Below are 13,817 nucleotides of genomic sequence, written 5' to 3' on the forward strand. Positions count from 1 at the left end.
GTGGTGATTGCACTTGTAGATCCTGAGTCTTCAAACTGAGATCCTTTATGTATAGGCTGAAACAGGGTTTTGTTGTGTGTGGGTGTTAGGCTCTTTCTGGACAAGCTTGAGCTGGACCTCTCTGAGGATCACACCCACATCCTCGGCCAAGGTGGCAGCGGTACCACCATCTATAGAGCCAAGTACCAGGGCCGACCGGTTGCTGTAAAGCGCTTTCACTTCAAGAAGGATCAGCGGCAGACCATGAGTGACACAGGTACTCGGTCCTATTTCCTCTGGAGTGGAACTGAGATATATTCCTCCATGTTTAGAGTGGTTTATATGAGTACAGCAGAGTTTAGAAAGAAATCAAACCATTCAAAGTTTTGCTGTGGGTGGATGTGTAGATAACTGGAGGAAATGACTACAGTTACAAGAAAAGGTAAAAATGGAGGCTCAGCCAGTTCTTAGTTTAAAGGTCCACCACTTTTTTACATGTTGTGTTCAATGTACACATGGAAACTTGAAATATTAGTGTGATCTTAGTTTAAACAGAAAATATTTTTCCATTGTTATGATTTGGATAAACACATTTTCTTTTCCATTCATTCTCCATCTGTATGTTCTTAGAAATGTTTTTTTTTTTACTTTTAACTCATGAAAAGGAAATGACTGGATTGTAACATTGTCATGTTGAGGCCTCAAAATTTGTGTTACTGTCACATTGTGGTTCCATGTTCCTCTTTCCTTTTTGGGGCTGTTGTAGACACCATGCTGAAGCATCTGCAGTCTGCAAACGCCTGTCGGAGCTTCTCCGAGTTTCGGCAGGAGGCCAGCATGCTGCACTCCCTGCAACACCCCTGCATTGTCTCAATGTTGGGAATCAGCATCCACCCGCTGTGCTTTGCCCTACAGCTGGCTCCTTTGGGCAGCCTCAACACCGTCCTGGAGGAGAACCGCCTCGGCAAGAGCAAGAACGCTCTCATTGTTCCACTTTTGTTTGTCTTCTTGTGGGGAAATAACCTGTGTCTGTTTTCCAGGTTGTGGGTTCATGCCTCTTGGCCACATGCTGACCTTTAAGATGGCCTATCAGGTAGCAGCAGGACTGTCCTACCTGCACAGGAAGAGAATCATCTTCTGTGACCTGAAGTCTGACAACATTCTGGTGTGGTCTCTGCAGGTGGGTGTCGGCCTATCTGCTGTTGTGAGGATCACTTATTGCACGCAGTAAACGGGTTCACTTTACACAGGCAGGGATTTGAACCAAACACCATCTAGCCGAAACATTCTACTTCCTGCAGTGTCACAGCTCTGCTTTTCTGGTCTGGTTCTGTTCTGTTGTCATTCTGGTCTGGTTCTGTTTTGTTCCAGTTTCACTCTGATGTCATTTGGGTCTGGTTCTGCTCTGTTCTGATCTAATTCTGACCTGGTTTTGGTTTGTCTTCCCTGGTTCTCTGCAGGAACTGGACCCTGTCAACATCAAACTCTCGGATTACGGCATTTCCCGTCAGTCCTACCATGAAGGGGCTCTGGGGGTTGAAGGGACTCCGGGTTATCAGGCTCCTGAGGTCAAACCCGGGATCGTCTACGATGAGAAGGTGACGACTTCCTCAATCTGAACAAACAAACATTCTGTGCAACAGTTTTGGAACTCTGAGCTGCTTGTTGCCTCTTTTTGTTTGTAACTCCGCCCCTTTATGTGTTTCTTAAATCATCTTTCAACCTCTTTACCCCTTTTTTAACTTTTCATACCCTCCTGCCCCCCATCTCTAATACCCCACTCTCCCTCTGCCTCCCATCCGATTAAAAAGAAAAGCTCACAAATATTACCTAAAAAAGTCCATCCATCTTCCTCCGCTTATCCGGGACCGGGTCGTGGGGTCGTGGGGGCAGCAGACTGAGCAGAGATGCCCAGACTTCCCTCGCCCCAGCCACTTCTTCCAGCTCCTCTGGGGGGACCCCGAGGTGTTCCCATGTTCCCAGTCTCCCATGTGTCCTGGGTCTTTCGCGGGGCCTCCGCCCAGTGGGACATGCCCGGAACACCTCTCCAGGGAGGCGTCCAGGGGGCATCCGGACTAGATGCCCGAGCCACCTCAGCTGGCTCCTTTGGATTTGGAGGAGAAGCGGTTCTACTCCGAGCTCCCCGCGGGTGACCGAGCTTCTCACCCCATCTCTAAGGGAACGCCCAGCCACCCTACGGAGGAAGCTCATTTCAGCCGCTCGTTCTTTCGGTCATGACCCAGAGCTCATGACCATAGGTGAGTATTGGAACGAAGATCGACCGGTAAATGGAGAGCTTTGCTTTTTGGCTCAGCTCTTTCTTCACCACAACGGACCGATACAGCGACCGCATAACTACGGACGCCGCTCAGATCCGCCTGTCAATCTCACGCTCCGATCTTTCCTCACTCGTGAACAAGACCCCAAGGTATTTAAACTCCTCCACCTGGGGCAGGGACACTCCACCCACCGAGAGATGGCAAACTACCTTTTTCCGGTAAAGAACCATGGCCTCAGATTTAGCGGCGCTGACCCTCATCCCAGCCGCTTCACACTCGGCCGCAAACCGCCCCAATCCACGCTGGATGTCCTGACTCAATTTAGCCAACAGGACAACATCATCTGCAAAAAGCAAAGAGGAAATCCTGTGGTCCCCAAACCAGACCCCCTCCGGCCCCTGGCTGCGCCTAGAAATTCTGTCCATAAAAACTATGAACAGAACCGGTGACAAAGGGCAGCCCTCCCGTAGTCTAACGTGGACCGGGAACAGGTCTGACTTACTGCCGGACTATGCGAGCCAAGCTCCTGATCCGGTCATACAGAAACCAGACAGGCCTCAGTAAGGCTTCCCAGACCCCATACTCCCAGAGCACCCTCCACAGGATACCATGGGGGCGCGGTCGAACGCCTTCTCTAAATCCACAAAACACATTTGGACTGGATAAGCTCCCACAATCCCTCCAGCACCCTAAAGAGGGTATTGAGCTTCTCCACTGTTCCACAACCAGGACGGAAACTACACTGTTGTTCCTGAATCTGAGGTTCGACTATGGGACTGACTCTCCTCTCCAGTACCCTGGCACAGACTTTCCCAGACTATCTAAAAAATTGTAGCCTTAAATCCAAAAAGGGTTTATACAAATATGTACCTCCTGTGTCTGAAGCTACATAACCCCCTATTGTAACAGCAACATCTGTTCACCACTAGAGGGCCTCAGCTCTGTTTGAATAGCTGATGGACGGACAAGTCTGGTCTGTTCACCTGCCTGTAATCTAGAACAATATTCAGTAGGATCTGCTTCCCCAGGACCCCAGACTGCTCAACATCAGCATGCTACGAAACTCCACATTACCAAATTGTAGATGGAGGTTTTTATTGTTAATGTGGGCAAAATAGTTTGCACTTTATATTCCTTTATACAGATCATATAGGTAAATTATTCTACACAGTCACTTTGCACAAACTCCTGCATCTTGTTGAGTCTAGCGATAACATTTTGTTGTCAAACTCCTTCTTGTGTTTTGTTTCCTCACTGCTTTGTTTTTTTGTTCAAATACAAGGAAGTTGGTCTAAGTCTATAAAAGTTTATAAGAATATGTTTGATTTGAATAGATTTCATAGAAAGAAGGGACGCTAGTGTTACGCAATATTTCTAGCTGATTGCCAGCTCAAATCTTTGGAGAGTGGAACTCCCAAAAACATAAATTTATCCATGATTTTATCCACAGCCATAAATTAAAAAAGACATTAATCTTACCTGGCAAGACAGAGCCTTTTCATTTGGCTCTGGAGGGAACTTACTCAGATTAAAATGAAAATAAAGTCAACAAAAAGAAAGAAAACCTCAGTAGTTTTTAGCAGTTCCATCAAGAAGCCATCAAGAAGAGTTTCATCTGCTGTGGACTCAGAAAAGGATGTTCTGCATGGCCAACACGCAGCACGGGTCTCCTGAGCTGAGGCAGAGGGGAAGCCCCCATCTGGTCTGAACCCCACTCTCTGGTACACTTCCTGCTGGGTTTGTCATTAATAATATGTAATGGTACAAACTGACCAGCAGGAGGAACCAAAGACCAAAAGTGGGGAAGCAGGAACAAAGAATTTAATAACAAAAAAAAGCCTGAACATGTGGAGAAACAGTCCAAAAATGCACAACGACAAACACGACACAAAAGCAATTACGGAAACAGGAAATAGCAGTGGCTCAGGCGGTTGAGCAGGTCGTCCAATGATCGACGGTTCAATTGGTCGGCGGTTCAATCCCCAATCCCCCCAGTCAACTGTTGTTGTGTGCTTGGGCAAGACACTTCACCCTCCCTGCCTCCAGTGTGGCTGGTGTGTGAATGTGCATGAATGATCCCGGTGATGGTCAGTATCAGTAGGCGCGAACTGGCAGCCATGCCTCTGTCCGTCTGCCCCGGGGCAGCTGTGGTACATCAGTAGTTACCATCACCGAGAATGAATGATTGAATGATGGACACATTGGAAGAACTTTGAGCGTCTGGAAAAGACCAGATCAATTGAATCCATTATTATTATTGTTAGTAAACCAACAGCTCCTCCCACCAAAGTCTCCTACACCATTCCTTACAGCACCAACTCCCTGCAGACTGACCCTATGGAAAAGATATGTGGATCACATTCAATAAGACGATGATAATAACTGTCAAACAGGGACTCACTTATCACTCCAACACTCTGGACACTAAAGGAAACCTTCTGCTAATGTGAGGAACAAACAGAAAACACAATGAACTTGGATGACCTTGAGATCCAACACATACAGGACAGCAGCAAAAACCCTCAGAGACCGCCAATGAGGTCATAACCTCACTGTAAGAACAGACCAGACCACCACAGACAAGGACACAAATGAGATAATTTAACGCTCGCTGGAACCGTAAACCATAAAAAACACAAGAAACAGGCGGAGAACGGCTACAGCCACTATATCCATCTTGGGCACAAGAGATGCAGAAACTGTTGGTCCTACCCAAAAGACAAATGAAAGCAATGTCAAAAATATGTTTGGGAAACAATCAAGAAATAGGAAATGCATTTTTTTAACTTGTCCAGTCGAACAGCTGAGCAAACAGATGAGAGCTGAAGGCCCAGAAATACATTCTGAGTTCCAGAAGAGAGAAAGTAATGCAAACAGTCAGCAGGATGAACGTATGAAGTCATATGAAAAAAGAAAGAGGACTGGCCAGGTGATTCCTCATTTTCAAAACAAAAATCCACTGTTTGAGTCTTTTGCCCTCGCACACCTGTCTGAGGATTGGGTCATCTGCACCTGTTCTGCAATTAATCAGACAACCTTTATCTGTCATCCACGCCCTCTAGCCATTGTCGGTTTGTCTGCTTTTCTATGGAAGAATACACCATCTCTGCTGTAGCCTTGCTGAGCCAAGCTAAGTCAAGCCACATTAAGCCAAGTCAAGTCAACTCCAGTCTCTTCAAGCTAAGCCAAGCTTAGCCACGTCAAGACATTCTTGATTCTTCTCCTCCACGCCATAAACCTCCCCCAGGTAGTACACTCTGGACCAACTGCCCATCTACCAGTTTGCCGCTTCACCAGATCAACCATCCATGAACAATGCCACCCAGTCCTTAATTTCTACGTTTAATAAACTGCACAACTTCAAACCGAATCCCTGTCTGCTTTTAGGTGCAGCTAATTCAATACCTGACACAATGGAGCATGTGTCTGTCACAAACTGCTGTTGTGAGTCTGAATGATACCTTATGTAAACACTAACAGCTAACCAACAAACAGCTCTGTACACATTTGGCGATCAATTCCTGCGTGTGTGGTTTCTACAGACAGTTTTAGTCACAGCCATAGATGTTGACTAACATTTGTCCTTCACTTCAGCTTCCTGCTGACTCCTGGTTCTCCTCTGTCATATTCTGTTCATTTCATGCATTTGACAGGGTTTTCACAGTGTGATGATGATTAGGAGGAGACCTAGTTAGTGGTCTAACATGGTGTGTTTTCTCTTTACTGACAGAGCTCTAACTCCCCTTGTTTTTATAGGGACAAAGCAATAATAATGGGAACAGAAACAAACACGTTTAAACTTTGGATTAAAAGCCATAGAAACAACACCAGAAACTCAGATGAGGGGCCGTTTAGATTTTTTGATGGAGCTAGTTTGGTTCCACATTCTTGAGCAAAACGTCTTTGAGAAGGAAGTAATCCAGTTAGATGAGACCTCTGTTCTCCTAATTGTCTCCAGGTGGACATGTTCTCCTATGGGATGGTGATATATGAACTGCTGTCTGGGAATCGGCCAGCTTTAGGTCACCACCAGCGTCAGATAGCCAAGAAGCTCTCCAAAGGCATCCGGCCGGTTCTGGGGAACCCCGAGCAGGTCCAGTTTCACAGTCTCCAAAGCTTAATGACGGAGTGTTGGGACAACCGGCCAGAGAAGGTGAGTCTGCTACAACAGAACGGTTCCCTGCAGGGAAAGCTGAAAGCAGAGAAGACGTGTTTGTTTTTAAGGACAAGGACAAATATGAATTGTCATGGCCAAATAATCAGCACCTTTGCAGGATGAAGGGGAGCTAAAAAAACGAGGAGCTCATGCAGAAGCCTAAGCAGACCTTCAGCTTGTGTTCAAAAGCAGTTGATTCCGTCCCATTAGACGACTACATCCAGCATTGTTTTGGAAAACATTCTTAATTGAAAAAAATTGCTCAAATTGCAAAGGATTTGATGATCGGGTTTATGGGTTTATTTTAGAACAGAAAAACAGAAAGAAAGGTCAAACTAGACAAAGAAGTCATGCAGAATTCAAAAATGGACTGGACAAAATCATTGACACCTTGTCAGAGTTGGAAGAAATATTTGCTCCTTCAGTTTTTATCAAGACACACCTGTGGCAGGTACCAGGTTTCCACAATATAGTAAAGACACTTCCAACCAGTTACAATAAAGACACGGAGAACTCCACCTTTGAGAAAAGGATGAGGTGTAGGGAGGAGTCGGGGGGTTCCTGGGTGAATAAAACTTGAAGACTTCCTGTTCTGGTACATTTGCTTTACATTTTCTGTCCGTCCTGGGGGAGGATCCCTCCTTCATGTGGACACCCCTGAGCTTTCTTCTTTTTTTCCGGGATCCGTTTATTTAGGAGTTTTTCCTTACAGAGAAGGAGGGCCTAAGGGCAGAGATGCCAGTTTAGTTTAGTCTGTTTAGTTTAGAATTTTCCTATTGAATTCTATGCATTCATGATCCTTGTGATTGTATGTTTACTATACAATTACCGATATGAAGCCCATTGAGACGACTGTTGTGATTTTGGGCTATAGAAATCCAATTGAATTGAACTGTGTCCACTGTGAGCAGTCTCTTGTAGTTGTAGAACATTACCTCCCTGGACACGGAGCAAAAATCCAGCTGACCTGCAGATGGGGTACCACGGCTCCCTGTCCATCACCATCGGAGTGAACAGGAACGCTATGAAAGCACAGGAGGACAACACTTCCTGCACACAAAACCTCGGACTGAGCTCCACTCTGTGCAACCAGGTCCTGGACTTCCTGACAGACAAACCACAGTTTGTGAAGATCCTCTCCCATCACCCCCAGATGGGCTTCCCCCTTTCCCCCCTGTACATTTGAGGGGCGGCAGTGGAAATGGTTTCCAGCTTCAGGTAACTTGGGCGTGCCCACCTCCAACAACCTGACCTGGAGCATCAACACTTCCTGCCTGATGAGGAATGCACATCAGCGCCTCTATTTTCTGAGGAGGCTCAGGTGCTGGGATGGTGCAGAGCGTCCTGTCCTCCTGCATCACGGTGTGGCTCGGCAGCTGCTCTGAGGCAAAGAGGGTAGTTAGAGCTGCACCGAGGCCTGCCGACAACCACCGACATTCACGCAGCCAGATGCAGGAAACCAGGAGGCCAGGAGGAGGTCACAGGCAGGAGGCCACAGAGCATTAAGAGCAGGACCACCAGACTGAGGAACGGAAAGACTGCTGAGCTCTGAATGATAATTGCCCCCCCATTGACAAACTGAAAGCAGTGCTATGTGTATATATTCTCTTTCTGTGCAATAATCATAGGAACTGTGGGATGATCCACAGGAATCGTAAAAGGTTCAAGTTCTGTTTGTGTATCACATTGATGCGTCTTTTATTTCCTGTGAAGGCTGGTCCGGACCAGAATCACAAGCTTTTGTCCTACAGGTGGAGCAATGACAAGAAAAGACCCGTGAAGCCGTTTGTTTGTGTGTCCACATAGAGGCCCGGGGCAGCGCAGTGCATCAGGCGGATGCAGGAGCCGAGTTTTGCTTGCCTACAGTACCTGCTGACATGCGGCAGCCATTCCCAACTCTTCCTGTCGCTACAGCAGGGACCCAGTGCTGTGTTCTGGAGCGGAGACAATGAGGAAAGGTGAGCTCCAGCTCTCTGCCTGATGCTTCTATGCTACAGAGTCTGCGTTCTTCTGGAGAAAGAGGTTCCTGCATTATTTTCCATGGAAAACCAGCACAGAAACCGGTTTATTGTGGGCAAAAAATCTAGTCCCACGGGCCTTTGAGAAAGATGTTTGGGGGAATCTGATTCCACCTGCAGCCCTGATGTTTGCTGTGCAGGAACTACAGCGTGGTGAATGTGGAGAAGGGCCAGGTGGAGGTCAACAGGATGTCCTGTCCAGGCAGCAGAATCAGCTCTCAAATGAGAATCCAGAACAGTCTGTGGATGGCCACTGAGGTACGAGCACAACCACAGCACTAAGGCTCCCGGTCCTGTTGTCTAAGCGGTGTGCTGACCTACAGGAGCAGAAGGTGTTCGTCTACAGCCTGAAGGACATGTGTCCTCTCAGCCAGCCCCAGAAACAGCTGTTCGTTCCGGCCACCATCACCTGCTTCTGCCACGTTCCAGCCGGGGAACAGGTGAGCTCACATCTGCCCCAAGCTTTGATTTTTAGGGGAAATCTGCTTCTTTTATAAATACATTTTTATAACTGACCCTTCTAACCCTGGAGATTATCTCCATCATGTTTATGAAATGGTTCACATTATTCAACCTGAAATTCACGTATGTGGAGCTCGGAGCTCAGTACCAGCAGCAGAACCTGGACCCAGCTGATTGATGCAGACTTCAAACTCTGCTAAAATGAATGTGCTTGTAACTGAAGCAAAGCTCTGTGAGGCTGAAGGTTGAGACTGAAGCTGCAGACGTTTTCTTCTATCTTCTGCTAGAGCCTAGCCAAGGTGTTTGGGGGAATGTCTGATGGCCTGCTGGCAGTCTACAGTCTAGTGGAGGACCTTCCTCTGGAGGGGGAGGCCTACCTGTGCTGCCATACCCTCAACAAGACCACTTTTGGCCTGAAGGACTCCGATCCAAGGCAGATGTGTTACCCCGTAAGGGCCATGGTGTTGGTCAGCAGTGGCTCCCGGGTGAGAGGTCCTGTTAGACTCTGTCTGGTCCTGGTGATACCTTTGATATGACCCTGAAACCTGACTGTCTGGCTCTGGTTCCGGCTCATTTGTGGTTCCAGCTGTGGTTCTCCAATGGTCCTGGTGTTCTGGTCCTTGATACTGTGAGTCTTAAGGCTGTTCAAAGGCTGGAGCCGTACCAAAGTCCATCCTCCATCATTTCCATGACATCAAGCTTTAGTTTGTGGGGGGAGGAAGCGGTTTGGACCCTGGATGATCACACCAACCAGTTGCTCCTCTACCATGCTGCCTCCTACCAGCTGTGCGCCACCTACTGGTGAGTGGAGTCTTCGTGCGTCCAATACACAAAAACTGTCCTGGTTTGTGGGAAGAAGCTTCCAGCAGGACTAGGGTCCACACAAAGCCCAGAAGTTATGGAAGGTTTAGGGTGGTCTTCATAATCTGATGAGTCAGAAGAACTCTGCGGGACCTCAGTGACCAGGTGAGCTGGCAAAGCTGTAAATGTTAAGATGTTTTTGATGTAGCAATGCTTTTTGTTAACCGCTCCTGTGTTTGGAAAGCCCGTTTTTCTGGAACATGAAGCCACATCTGTGATGAGCAGCTGAGCTGAGGAGGAAACAGGTTCATGAAAAACCTGGAAAACTATTGCTACAAACTGATGAAGACTACGTCCATGAACCAGTTCTGTCCTCCTCTGATCTGTTTGTGGGAAATGGCTCAGATGACTGAAGTCCTGTCGCTTTAACCATCAGCAGCTTCTGCAGCAAATGGGCCAACAATCATTCCTAGAACTAATCAACCGTTATTCCAAGAGAAAAGTCCATGAATCCATTTTCCTGTCCAGACCTGACTCTGCTGCTCCTCTGTTTCAGGTGTGGGGACAGCAACCCTCTGCGGGGGGGCTTTGCGGTGCAGCGGCCAGCAGCGGTTGCCTCGGCGCCTTCCACCGGGCAGAGCAGCTCAAACCACAAAGAGCAGGCGGAGCAGAGGAACGGACAAATGAGGCGGATCTTTCAGGAAGAAGCTGGAACTCAAATGATCCAGGACTCGCTGTCAGAATACTGCTCCATCTCCTCCACCTGCACCACGGAGCGGCAGGACTCCGACTGCACCGAGCCTTCGCCCGGAGAGCCGCAGGAGTTGGGCTGCGACCTCAGGGACTCTGTCCAACTGGAGTCCAGTCTTCCCCCTGCAGAAGCCGCCACCCCGCAGCTTCAGGCCTTCACTTTACTGCTGGTGAACAGGACTCTTTGGATCCCAAGGTTTGTGAAAAAGCTCTGATTTCAGAAGGAAGTGGCTCTAAAGTCCTTCATGTTCAGTGTCTTCCTGACTCACGAAGCTTCACACCTCACTTTAGTCATCGTGGTTCCTGTGATCCACTTTAGTCCAAATCATTCTCATTAGGTCGGATGATGGAATTTGGAGGAGAAGCTGTAAAGGTGAACGACAGAATACATGGAAGCATTTTTGATTCAGTTTTGGAGAGAAACCCTCCCTCTGAAGGCAGAACCAGACTTGGTGCTGGAGGTGTTTGCCGGCACAAATCCGTGACTCACGCGGTTCCAGGCGGCACAGAAAGAATACAGACAGATTTCAGTTTGTTCATCCTCTGATGTTTGGAAAAATACTGGATTGTCTTCATCGGTCTGTGACTCTGCTCGTTCACGAGTCTTGGCTCTATCCACGACGTGAAACCGGATCAAAGTTCTCCTAAAGGGTTCTGTTTTTACCACAGACTGAAACAGATGAAGAGAGTTTACCCCCCCCTAAAGAAAACCAGCTGAATCTCACAGAAAGTACTGCGGGTTTACCGCAGCACCAAAGCCGCTCACAGAACGCTGCTGTGGCTCGCCAACGTTTGAGGACGTATCATTCTGAACGGATGGATTCAAGGCCCCATAGCTTCAGATACACTCTGATCTTCATGTTTGTCTGTCCCAGTCTTTGTCCTGTCCTCTCAGACTGCAGACAGTCGCCCCCCACCCCCCTGTTTTGCTGATGGTTTCTTCCACTCAGAGACTTTTCTCCTCCAGTGTCTCCTTTTTGATCAGAACACGGGTCTCCCATGTAATCTGTTGGTCACTAATAGGTTAGTACAAAGTATACAGTCAGTTCTCCCACCTATGAAGAGGAGGGGTCTGCAATGTTCATCACAAGTACGATCTTTTCCAAACGGCATTTTTTCCAACTGTTCCGTATTCACAACCATTTGAATAAAGAAATCCTCAGAAAGCTTCATTTTCTTTCTAAATGTCATCAGAAAATGCTACAAAAATGTTCAAATCACCACCAGTCTTTAAACCCGTGATGATCTGAAGCTGCTGCGTGTTTTACAGGCGTGGGGGGGATGTGCTGATCATTGAGATGCAGCCAGAGACCAATAAACTGAGGGGCTGTGTCATGGCCGTCCTCCGCCCTCCCACTGACTTCGCATTGGGGTGAGATCAACGTCACTTTCTGTCCTCTTTTTTTTATTCCGTCTGTTTAAAAATGATTCAAAATCCCTGGAACTTCCTGTTACAGCAGGAAGGAGAGTTTTCTGTGGATTTCATGTCCCCGCCCTTAAAAAAGAGTCCTTTAAAGGTCTGCAACGGCAAATGGGAGGTTTGAAAACGGCGTTTTTATTCTTCTCATGATGGACAACAGTTTCAGAGTAAAACTGTATTTGATCTCCTCGCTCTTTAACTGGCTCGGGGCTATAAGATTGTGTGCGAGCGTGCCGTGCAAACGGAGCTCTCGGCGACGTGGAGGGGAAGGGGGCGGGGTTGCTCCACGCCAGCACTCCCTCCCAAAAGATTCCTGATGAACTCCTGCTGCTCTGCAGAAACTATGTCCTAGAAAACGACTCAGGTTTCTTGAATGTGGCTAGAAGCCCAATGGGAACAGTAAAAGATGGAGTTCAGGTGGACTTTGAAGAAAACTGCTGGATGTTTCCTGAACACGTTCTGATGGACCTACAGTCTTTAGTTCATCGCTTCAGCAGAACCACAACTCTGGGGTTTCAGCTCACCTGGCTGACAGTGTGAATCCAGGACAACTGTTTATGAAGTACTTGTACAATAACACGTGTGTTCTGTGAAGTACAACAGAAATCAGAACAAAGCAAACATCCACACAGGAACAAAATAAGAAGAATAGTTTAGTGGGGATGAAGGACTTGATGAGGAATGCAGTCCTTGTCTGAAGCTACGCTCTGAAGGAGACCCTAACCCATTCATTAGTGGAGTTTCTAACGGGGGCCCTCCCATGCTTACCCCATCCCCATCTCCCCCTAGCCACCCCAAACAAACCGGTTGCTCTTGTGTGTCTTTCAGGGTTCTGGAGGAAGCAGCACTTGTGGCCAAAAATGCAGTGGTTTGTGGCTTCCAGAAGGAAAACAGGGAGTGGTCTCTGGTTGTGTGGAGGTCCTGGTGCAACCGGGAGCTGGACATCTTTTACCGCACCTCTGAAGAGCTGAGATGCCTGGAGTTTGGCAGGAGGACAAGAAAGTAGACATTTATGCAGCAGAGTGACATGTGTGTGGGTCACTTCCGAACCAGACCTAGATGGTCCAAATCTGGAGTCCTGACCACCTCTGGTTTGGTCTGCCCTCGTCTGACCTCCTGAATGTGGAGATTAAGCAGGTTTTGGCTCAGAACTCATCTTTGTTCTTTAGTTCCAAAGACCTGAAAGGTTTCAATGGAGGTTCTGTCTGTCTGTCTGGATAAAACCTGTTTTTACATGAACAGTTTCCTCCAAATGTAATCTGATTACAATCTGAATAAAGAGCAAAATCTGAAAAACAGTCAAATGGTAAAGGAGTTTTGCAGAATCCAAGCCAACGTCACAATCTAAAAGTTCAAAACAAACTCAACACAAACTACACAGCTGTATATATATATATATATATATATATATATATATATATATATATATATATATATATCTCTGGATCTGGAAGTGGGACTTCCAGATCCAGACTGATAGGATGGTAATGGAGAACCAACCAGACATTGTAGTGGTGGATAAAGAACAGAGGAAAGCCGTTGTGGTGGATGTGGCAGTGCCAAGCGATGGGAACATCAGGAAGAAGGAACATGAGAAACTGGAGAAATACCAGGGACTCAGAGAAGAACTGGAGAAAGCCTGGAAAGTGAAGGTGACAGTGGTGCCTGTGGTAATTGGAGCACTCGGGGCAGTAACCCCCAAGCTGGAGGAGTGGCTACAACAGATACCTGGAAAGACCTCAGACCTCTCAGTCCAGAAAAGCGCAGTGCTAGGAACAGCTAAGATACTGCGCAGAACCCTCAAGCTCCCAGGCCTCTGGTAGAGGACCCGAGCTTGAGTGAGAAACCACCCACGAAAGGGTGATAGGGGCAAGTATTATATATATATATATATATATATATATATATATATATATATATATATATATATATATATAAACAATATAACAGGC

The 13,817-nt window shown here is 47.2% G+C and overlaps 1 protein-coding gene across 11 annotated transcripts in view; it reads left to right on the forward strand.

Annotated features, from left to right (window-relative positions):
• Positions 1–13,163, forward strand: part of lrrk1 (leucine-rich repeat kinase 1) — a 66,395-nt gene extending 53,232 nt beyond the window's left edge. For 10 of the 11 annotated variants that reach the window (XM_078944850.1, XM_078944845.1, XM_078944846.1 and 7 more), the window contains 13 exons: positions 90–256; positions 746–943; positions 1,020–1,159; positions 1,440–1,577; positions 6,217–6,411; positions 8,221–8,372; positions 8,573–8,690; positions 8,756–8,872; positions 9,182–9,379; positions 9,481–9,695; positions 10,252–10,641; positions 11,716–11,817; positions 12,694–13,163. In XM_078944850.1, coding sequence (XP_078800976.1) covers positions 90–256; positions 746–943; positions 1,020–1,159; positions 1,440–1,577; positions 6,217–6,411; positions 8,221–8,372; positions 8,573–8,690; positions 8,756–8,872; positions 9,182–9,379; positions 9,481–9,695; positions 10,252–10,641; positions 11,716–11,817; positions 12,694–12,871 — 2,308 coding nt within the window. In that variant the 3' untranslated portion in view covers positions 12,872–13,163. The remainder of the gene's footprint in view (positions 1–89; positions 257–745; positions 944–1,019; positions 1,160–1,439; positions 1,578–6,216; positions 6,412–8,220; positions 8,373–8,572; positions 8,691–8,755; positions 8,873–9,181; positions 9,380–9,480; positions 9,696–10,251; positions 10,642–11,715; positions 11,818–12,693) is intronic. The other variant, XM_078944853.1, reaches the window with a different exon arrangement.
• The last annotated feature ends 654 nt before the right edge of the window (positions 13,164–13,817 follow it).

Source organism: Oryzias latipes, chromosome 3, assembly GCF_053564925.1.
Source record: "Oryzias latipes strain Hd-rR chromosome 3, Olatipes_Hd-rR_3.1".
Lineage (NCBI taxonomy): Eukaryota > Metazoa > Chordata > Actinopteri > Beloniformes > Adrianichthyidae > Oryzias > Oryzias latipes.